Genomic DNA, 10,995 nt, shown 5'->3' on the forward strand with positions numbered 1-10,995 from the left:
TAGGCATAGGCTATGAAACTTATAAAGTTGAAGCCTGAGTAGGGACATGATAAGCGGTGTTGCATAAGCCGTAGCTAGATTTCAGAGTCACTTAGACGTTAGGTAATTCAAAATAAATAAAAAATAATAAAATTCCCAATCATCCGATCGCCATGAATCAAAATAAGCCACCTTTACTTCGTTTTTCTCAGAACCATGTTAAACTCCATGGCGATTAAAATGTGAATATTATGAATTTTAGAAAGTCTAACTGTATTTTTTTAAATACATATTTCACCTAGCAACATGTACATAAGCACGTGTATACGATACCCTTATATACCTGCTTATATACTTCCAGGAATTCCTTGGTTCTTCAGTAAGTTTCCCTCGCCCCCGCCATCAATCAATTGTTATCTGTTCCTGAATATTTGGCACGCACTGATGCCGGCTCTGCACTTTTGAGACTCGGTGGGTTAGTGAAATGCAGCCCTGCTTCCATCCATATAAAAAAATCCCAATTCAACTTATTATTCTAGTTCTACTTATAATACCTATACCCTTATACCCTTTACTATGGCTAAATTATATTGTATACCCACACACAGGCCATTCCTTTGTGGGATCTTTTTTTGCATTCATATTTATATTTTATTCTTTTTTTGTGTTTGAATTTATGTCATGTAATGCAAAAGAATTGGAAATAAAATAATTAAAAAAAAAACAATAAAAAATCAGAAAATATTTTCTGGCGTTTCTCTTGTATGTGATTGTAATCTAGGATTCGGACATCACATACGAATGCAAATACAAGAGTTTCTTCTCAATAAAAAAGCTTCTTCATCTCACCAATAGATGTCTCTTGCGAAAATTCTTGTGATTCTCTTACAATGTTTCGAAATGGAATCATATATATATATATATATATATATATATATATATATATATATATATATATATATATATATATATATATATATATATATATATATATATATATATATATATATATATATATATATATATATATATATATATATATATATATATATAGAACTTCCAAGAATTTGAGTAGTGTGGATGGAATTTGTGAAGGTTACACGTGTGTAAAGTTATCACTTAAACCAGCCTATGACGGTCGTAAGCCCCGTAAATGCCCATACTTTCATATTCTTCTTCATCTTTGTTGAGATGTCAAAAAATAACAATCAAAAGTTTTTGTCAAATCAAAAGGCTTTTTATCCCGGCTACCCCCATATCCCACACCCATGATTTAGATTAGTTTAGTACTTATTTATGAGGCGAATGTGGCTGGTAATAGAAGCAAAAGAAGACCGAAGAAAACTTGACATGATCAAGTATTAAAATTATTATAATATTATTAAACCATATCCGCTCCCTATGTGGAGCATATGGAGTCCCCAAACTGTCTCCAGGCTTTTCTCTCGGCTGGCAGCTCCCTTGTATCCTTCCAAGTCAGGGCCGCATCCCGAAGTTCAGACGAGAACTGCTGGCGAATTGTCAGCAATATAATCAACATCGTCATCATATCGATTTTATTTATAAATTTTCTAAAATTCTGTTTATCAGTAAAAAAAAATGCCGTGAAAATAAAAGGGCGTAATGATTGTTTCATACATTTTTCAATAATTAAAAACACGTGCTGGTTTGTTATATATCGCATATAACACGTATATCGAAAAATTCATTTTGTATTTTTCATATTATTAGATTTTTAATTGTGTCTATTTTTTAGTGGACGCCTCTTTTTTGTTAAGTGCGTCTTAAACTTGATGTTTTTGATTGTTGCAACCAAACATTTTCAAATATGCGTAGTAAGGGTAAAGAAATCAACAATATTGGTGGTTTGATTATACAATACATGCAAAAGTAAATTAGAGACATCTATCGAAGTAGTTTTGATGACGTAGAAATCCATACAACAATATTCCTGATTTTTTTCTGCAGTACGGCAGTTTTCTGATTGTGACGTCATGCGCAGTAAAGTACGAAATTTTGTTTAACGCCGAGTAGACTGTTATTCTTAAACAAATTTTACTGTGATTCTTTTTCATTTCATGTGCTGCCATCTCGCGGTGAGGAGCGGCTTCGCTGGCGACGCGAAAGTCGTGGAAAAATCGTTTGATTAAAAAATGGACTCTTAAATCGTAAGTAATTCAATTTGGATGTAATATTACTTTATTTTAAAGTTATTTTGCGAGTTGTCATGCCGTGGTAAAGGTTTTATATGAATTTTAAATGTTAAACACGATGGCGAAGCGTGGAACTAAATGACAGCCGACAACGCTCCTTGTGTCGAAAGTTTCAATTTGCAAATAAATATTGAGAAGTAATGGTCTAATTGACATTTGTATCGCTTATATCCTAATCCATTCAATGGGAAACACTTGATTCTGTGTCCTTTGTTAAATTTTTTGGCATAATGATCTTCTACGCGTGTTTTTTTCGGCGTGGCTTCGCTTGTTTTTAAACTTTGGCGTTCACATTATACAAAATCTTCCTAAATATCGTCGTAAAATTAATTTAAAGATAATAACCATTTAAACCCCTAAATCTGCTGTTTATTCAAAGAAAAATATTAGCAAAATAAGACTTTTTAAAAATATAAATTTTTAGACGCTTTTTATTATTTTTTTTTAATCTATTTTGAGGTTAATTATCTGAAAATTTTATGTTTGGGTCCAAATAATTTATAATTACGTTTGACAATAGTATAATTTAACGTTTATAAAACAAATACGCCACGTTTTTATCAATTTTGTTAGTTATTTGAGCAATTTTGTGCAAAAAATCGTTTTTTCTTTCGATTCATGACGCATATGGTATTAACTGCCAGTGACATACTGTACAATAAAGCAGAAGAGAGACTTCTATTTTTATATTCCGTCGTCAGGAATCAAACCTGGGACTGCAAGCATGGTGGCCAAACTTACTAATCACTAAACTAACCATATTGTGGACAAAGCTGATAAACTTTTCAATGCATCATCTCAACTATCACAAGCTGTCTTCGTATTTAAAAAATGTTGCAATGGTGCATAGGGCACTGCATTAAACAGACGAAATGTTAACTTAACTATGATTGGTCGTAAGCCCTGTGAATACCCAGACTTCCATATTTTTTCATTAATTGATTTAATTAATCGGCAGTCACTATGCGGCAATATCTATCCATTTTTAATTTAAGTATTATATACTGTACAAGACCTGCATTGAAAGCTGTCCCACCGCATTCCCAGATCTGATACAGAAGCATCTAGGCTTCCTGACAGACCTTCTCTTACAAAGCAATTTTTTGTTATTTTTAACTAACTTGCGAAATTTATTGAAAATTTGAAACAAAATTATATCCCGATTTTACTGTGAATTAACATATAAAAGCTTTCAATATCCCTGTCACTGCCAATCTAAATAAATACAAATTTTTAAATCCACCACTAATTTGGTTAGTTTAGTAATATATAGTACTAGGCCTCCAGTCAAGCACCTTCGTCCATCTATCCTAAGACATATCGCTCACTCCTTTCAACAACGTCATATATCAAAAATCATAAATTTTCAGTTGTGCATGTTTTCGGAATGCCCAAAAAATGTACTATATCCCAGCATAAGCGGCATATTTTATACTTAATATTTACCCGCTTACAGGGCAGAAAGTGTTGTTTTTGCATTTTGAAGAACAGATATTGTTTAATTATTATTTTAAATATAGTAAATATTTTTCAAATGGAGGAAAAACATTCAGGTTTTACCTAAAAAGATCTGTTGCACAGTAAAAAGTTCAATAAGTGGCTTGATATTTATTTTTAATATATTTTATTATATTTTTAAACTTTAAAAACGATCTACTGAAAAATCATGTTTTTTTTTAAATATGACGCTGTTGAAAGGAGTGAGCGATATGTGCCACATGACCTGCCCAGTTTGACTTTTGTTTTGCGGTTCTTTGAGCCACATCTGTTACCTCGGTCTTTTCCCTTATCCAAACATTAGTTTTTTGGTCCCTGAGGGATATGTTTAGCATCCTTCTCTCCATTGCTCTTTGTATCACCCGGAGTTTATAAATGATTAGTTTTGTTAGGGTAAATGTCTCAAATCCATATGTGAGCACTGGGAGTACACATCGCTCACTCCTTTCAAGAACGTCACAAATCTAAAAACTTGATTTTCAGGAGAATGTTTTTAAAGCTTAAAAATATAACACAATGTATTAAAAATAAATATCAAGCCAATTATTGAACTTTTTACTGTGCAACAGATCTAATTAGGTAAAACCTGAAGGTTTTTCCTCCATTTGAAAAATATTTAGTATATTTAAAAAAATAATTAAACAACACCTTTTCTTCAGAATGCAAAAACAACATTTTCCGCCTTGTAGCGGGTAAATATTAAGTTAAAAATATGCCGCTGTTGCTGGGGTATAGTACATTTTCTGGGCATTCCGGAACATGTACAACTGAAAATTGACAATTTTTGATTTATGACATCCTTGAAAGGAGTGATCGATATATATCCGCCTCTGTAGTGCAATGGTCAGCACCCTCATCTACCGTAATGGAGGTGCCGGGCAAAAATTGACGATTTTTGATTTATGACGTTGTTGAAAGGAGTGAGCGACATGCATTGAAAGTTTTCCTCTTCAGATGGATGGGAATGTGTAATGATTTTAGGACATTTGATAATTTACCAAATGCAGCCAGTCCTAAATCTCTCTTATCCAGTTTAATATAGAAATATTACCCCTTCACAGTTTGACTGTGTGTGTGTGTGTGTGTGTGTGTTATCCATATAAGGCAGGCCATTGTTTATTTTACTTACACACATGCTCTCGCTCTGCATAAGAAGGCGATTAGTAATTTGAGTCAGTGAAATATTTTCACTTGACAAAAATAATTCTCATATTATATCCGTCTTCTTTTCACATGTGATTATGCCTTGATGTGTGAGCGGAAAGGCAACGTTTTCAGAATGCATTTTTTATGCCTACATAATTTGTTTGTTGTATGTGTTGGTATGCCTTATCTGGAAGTGTTTTTTTTATGACTGTGCAGTCGTAAAAACACAATATCTCCCTTCTTCTCGCACTCTATTGTGCTTACTTGAAAGAGTGAGAAGGCAAATGTTCTTAGCCATGGGATATGTAATATACCATGGTCAGTCTCAAAGATGTAAAAATATCAGATAAAGGGACGCTTGTAAAATTTAGTTTTGCATTACTTTCCGCTGGTTTTCTGTACTGCACGCACTAGCGGGTGTTTGCAGCAAAGCCTGTTATTAATTGACATGGTTTAAATCAGTGGTATGCAAACTCAATAAGGATGTGAGCTACTTTCAGAAATTGAACTTGTCTGGTGAGCTACCTATACAAATTCCCTCTTAATAGTTTTATTTTTTATCATCACCCCTTATCATACCATACATAATATTTTTATAATTAAAATATATCTTTTTGTTAAATACCATTTATATTTGAAGGACTAACCTTGTGATTTTGTGATTTTCCATTTTATAATTGAAAGGTAATTTTGTTTTAAAATCACTATTAATATTTTATTATAACTTAATTATAATATCTACCGGTTTCGAAGCTAACTGCTTCTTTTTCAAGACTGATTAATATTAAAACGCTATCTACTTGACAAAATTCAAAGTATTTTGGCCGTTAGGCAAAAGAGCTTGGGTAGATGTCAAGTGGCTTTATTTTTTGTGTCGGTTAGCAGTTACAGCTAAAAGGGATCAGGGATGTTGAATCCTTTACTTGTGTATTTATTAGTTGTAAATTATTATTAATTGCGTTTTTAATTTCTAATATTTCTAAGTAATCTAATTCAAGTCCTCTGTTGCACGTGTGTAATACATTTAGTCCTTTACTTTTATCAAATGTGTGATTATTTTCTATTAGGTGATTGCCGAATTCTGATTAATTATTATTATTTAGACATCTTGTATGCTCTTTGCATCGGATGTTAAAATTTCTAGAAGTATAAAATATTTGAAGTGATTTTAAAACAAATTTATGTTTTAATCATAAAATGGAAAATCACAAAGTTATTGTTTCAAATGTAAACTATATAATATTTTTATTTTATTTTAAATGTTAAACGCAGCAGCGAGACTAATTTTTGGAATTTCTAAATTCAGTCACATCACCCCACTACTTCACAAACTCCACTGGTTACGCTTTCCCGAAAGGGTTGAGTATAAACTCTGCCTACTCATGTATAAATCAATACACAATATGGCTCCAGAGTATCTTAAGGAGCTGTGTATTCCAGATGAATTGGTTGATAGACGTCTCACGCTTCCATCGGCTACAACATCTGCAATGGGCAAAGTTATCTTACCAGCTCGCAACCAACGCACTAAATTTGGCGAGCGTGCCTTTGCTGTTGCAGGACCGACGGCGTGGAATGCTCTTCCACCAATGGTTAGAAATAGTGAGAGTGAGATGATCTTTAGAAAAAGACTAAAAACACATTTGTTTGCTAAATCATTTCCACCATAATATTTTCCCCAATTCATTCACCGTGAAGCGCCCTTGAGGTATTTTTTTACGAAAATGGCGCTATATAAGTTATCCAATTTTATTATTATTATTATTATTAAATAAATTAGAACATCAAATTAACCTTAAAGTTAACCTTTTAAGCATTTCATTCAAATTTAGCACATGTTTTATTTATTTTTGGAGTTCAGTAATAAAATTTACTACACAAATTTAATATCCTACACGAGCCACCAAAAAAGCCTTTGCGAGCTACCAATAACAATGTGTTAAATTATCTAACATATGAGAAGAATCCAGCGACAGTGCATTTAAAATCTTTCATAAACCAATGCAATTTGGATGTTCAATAATGGCAAAATTATAAACGTTGCTGTATAAAGCCAACTAAATGGTTGTAAGGGTGCGGGGTGCAGGGAAATAAGTGCACTTGACTTTTTCGGAGAAGGGTCGCGTGGACGATTGTTTAGTTATCTAGGGTTAAGGCAAAAAAAAAGGAATGGGTAAATGATAAACAGTTAATTCTATGAAAATTGCAAAATAGTTTATATTCTGAATTTTTTCTCTCTTTTTTGTTTGTATATTAGGTTAAAATGGATGAAAACAATAAAAAATGTATGTAAAAAAAACTCTCTAAAGGTAAAGGTGGGTCTCTGCAATTTAAAACTAAAAATTGTTTATAATTGTTCTTTAAATAAATATATATTATTTATGTAAATAAAAATAAGTAAAAAATAAATCAATAAATTATCTAACACCACAGATGCATGGTGGCATCAATCCCGAGAATTCTGAGGAAAATTTGACCTCTGACAGGCATCAAAGATTGGTTGTGAATTCTTGTATTCGCATTTTCTTATCTCTTTTTATATACAAAGAAGACATATTGTAGGAGAGATTTTTATCTTCGAATTTGCATTTTTAGTCTGGTGTAAATGATATCACCCTGGATACCGAAATATCTGACCCGACAGGGTTACGCTATCTTTTAAGAATTATCATACAGTAAAACCGTGATATAACGGACCTCTATTCAATGCTCTTCAGATATAACGCACAAAATATCACGTAAAATGTAAAAATAATTAAAAACGCTCTGATCATTTTATTTTATTCTTCTTCAAACCCTTTTCTGCACCTGGTGGTGCATAGGGCACTGTATGATAAAAATGCAGTGTTGTCTTAATCGTTAACACATGTAGGAAAGGTCCACTAGTCCAGGATAAATATTAAATATTGTGAAAAATAAATTAAGTGAAAAAATCACTTATTATTATTTCATCCCCCGCTGAGAATCGAACCCGGGACCTCTATTACGGTAGACGAGCGTGCTGACCATTACACTACGGAGGCGGACAAAATTATTATTACTATGGCGGATTATTGACTATTCGTCACATAACGAAGTTTAACTAGAGAGTTGATTATAAAATAAAACAGCAAACTTCAAAAGTGCAAACAAACCTTAATTCCTTTTAAAAGCACGTTTATCGAAAGCAGTGTAATGTGCCGAGCCATTACACTACCGCCTCCGTAGTGTAATGGTCAGCACGCTCGGCTACCGTTCTGGACGTCCCGGGTTCGATTCCCAAGGGGGGTAAAATAAATATAAGTGATTTTTTCACAGTCATATTTATTCAATATTACCCTGGACTGGTACCTGAAGCGGGAGGGCTGATCACCTTTCCTTCATGTGTAAACGATCAAGATAACACTGCGTTTATATGACGCAGTGCCCTATGCACCATTGGGGTGCGGATAAGGGTTTTATTTATTATTATTATTATCGAAAGCAAGCGCGTCAACATCAAATAGCAACGTCAATTCACGACAAGTGTCCGAAGACAATAGATATTATCTTTTTTGTGTTTTGTATTGTTTATTTATATCTTAATACAGTGTTCATATATTAAAAAAAAAAACATTTTTTGATTTATTTTAAATCTATTTTTATCTAACGGACTTTCTGCTTGTACGAACACCATCTCCCCCTAATTAGTCTGTTATATCGTGGTTTTACTGTACTCTCTGTGTAGCAGTCACATGATTTGTGTAAATATAGAAATGTAGCATTCTTGATGCTACTGATTGACACAAATGCTTCGCTCGCATGCATAGTCTTAAAAACTTTATCACGTGTTGTAAGTCTGCGGACGCATTATACGGAAGTGGAGGGCTGATAACCTTTCCTTCATGTGTAAACGATCGAGATCGATTGATCGTTATGTGTATATAGTTTGCCCGCCTCTGTAATGTAATGATCAGCACGCTCGGCTACCGTTCTGGAGGTCCCCGGTTCGATTCCCAGGGGGGTTTAATAAATATAAGTGATTTTTTCACTCTAATATTTATTCAATATTACCCTGGACTGGTACCTGAAGCGGAGGGCTGATCACCTTTCCTTCATGTGTAAACGATCAAGATAACACTGCGTTTATATGACGCAGTGCCCTATGCACCATTGGGGTGCGGAAGGGTTTTAAAAAATAAAAAAATAAAAATGTTCTCCTGAAAAATCAAGTTTTTTGATTTGTGACATTCTTGAAAGGAGTGGGCGATATATGTATACTAATAAGGGTTGGGGTTGATGAAAAAACCGCCTGCCAACAATGTGTTAATGTTATATGTTTTCATGCACCAACACTTATTTGCTAAAAATATTAATTGATCTAGCCAAAGAATGAATAGTGTACTAGCGCAAAGACACTCTTTTTTATAACTCCAAAACTGTTTAATTCATTCCATAAAGACTATATGATAATAATAATAAAACCCTTATCTGCACACTAACGGTGCATAGGGCACTGCGTCATATAAACGCAGTGTTATCTTGATCGTTTACACATGAAGGAAAGGTGATCAGCCCTCCGCTTCAGGTACCAGTCCAGGGTAATATTGAATGAATATGACAGTGAAAAAATCACTTATATTTATTTTACCCCCCTTGGGAATCGAACCCGGGACCTCCAGAACGGCAGCCGAGCGTGCTGACCATTACACTATGGAGGCGGACTATAGACACTATAGACACTAATTATCTAAAAAAAAAATTGATTTAAGATTTTGCTGAAATTATAATTAAAAAAAAAAAAAAAAACATATCCAAGTAGCTTCTTCTTTTAATTTATAACTCATATAGTACGGCTGTCCAAATTTAAAACACAGTAAGGGACATTTTTTTTGTAGTAGTTTTTTTTTGCATTTTTGGACTAAGTAGAGTCTACTTAGTCCATAAATGCAAAAAAAACCTACTACAAAAAAATGTCCCTTACTGTGTTTTAAATTTGGACAGCCGAGTATATGTATGCTTATGGTTCACATATTTTTTTTGTTTTCTGTTAAAATCTATATTTATGGTTTATATTAGCACTTTGATGTATTTATATTTTTAACATCTATTGTATTCTTTCCAGTACCCTTTATAAAACACCTTAAATAAAATGTATACCCACACACAGACCATGCCTTTGTATGATCTTTTTTTGTATTAAAATGTATTTTTGTTCTTGTAATTATAGTATATTGCGTTATGCCAAAAAAATCTATTTAAAATTTCTGACTATTTATGAATTTAGTTACCGACCATTAATGAATTAAGAACTGATTTATATATTTTTTTTTTAGAAGTTAAGTTATGATGTAAAAATAAGCACCAAATATGGCGTCAGGCTACACCACCCATTCTACGTCAGCCGCCGACAGAGCGCACGCCTTGCTGGAGTCGGGCCTCTACTCCGACCTGGACCTGGAGATAGAGTTCGAGGGGCAGGTGAACATGTTCAGGGTGCATCGCTGCATCCTGACGCTGGCCGGCTCGGTGTGGGCCTCCGCGGTCAAGTGGGCCGAGCATGGCGTCCTCAAGATCACGCAGTTCCCCTTCCCCATCATCCAGGCCATCGTGTACTTTGCCTACACCGGGCGAATCAACTTCCAAGACGTCGCGCAATGCGCCTGCATCGTGGAAGCCTCTCACTTCTACGACATGCCGGAGCTCCAACACGCCTGCGGAGAATACATCCAGAATCTCTTTTTAGCTAGCAAGATCACCTTGAAAGAGATGGTCGACATCTTCAATGTCGCGTTGGTATACGACTCTCAGTTGATCGTCAACAACTGCTTGGCGTTCATAGAAGACAACACAAAGAGGTTCTTCGAGAGCCCCGAATTCCTCAATCTCACTTTGGAGTCTTTGAAGATCTTCGCCGAGGGGGAACGCAAGGTCTGCTCGGACGAGTACCTCGTACGCTCCATCCTGCGGTGGGCCATCCACTTCCTGTCCAGATCGCACGCCCAGGTCAACGGCCACGTGCTGAAAGACTACCTCATCCAGTCCAACCTGATCCCGTGCTTCGGCCTGGAAAAGTTGAGCTCGGACGAGTGGAACAATCTCTGCCAAGATTTTCCGGAAATTTTCGCAGGTGAGAAAGACCTATTCAAATCTAGCTTAGAGCCGACGCCGTGCGACCAACTAGTCAATAAGCGCGACCTCA

At 34.6% G+C, this 10,995-nt stretch overlaps 1 protein-coding gene across 1 annotated transcript; it reads left to right on the forward strand.

Moving 5' to 3' along the window:
* Positions 1-2,072: 2,072 nt before the first annotated feature.
* On the forward strand, positions 2,073-10,991 carry LOC148305033 (uncharacterized; the record flags this gene model as incomplete). Its single annotated transcript, XM_088267354.1, has 2 exons — positions 2,073-2,147; positions 10,130-10,991. A coding segment is annotated over exon 2 (828 nt), but the record flags the coding sequence as incomplete, so codon positions are not given.
* Positions 10,992-10,995: the final 4 nt, after the last annotated feature.

This window comes from Brachycentrus maculatus, unplaced genomic scaffold (assembly GCF_059751285.1).
Source record: "Brachycentrus maculatus isolate JH-2025_06_01 unplaced genomic scaffold, ASM5975128v1 h1tg000293l, whole genome shotgun sequence".
Classification (NCBI taxonomy): Eukaryota; Metazoa; Arthropoda; class Insecta; order Trichoptera; family Brachycentridae; genus Brachycentrus; species Brachycentrus maculatus.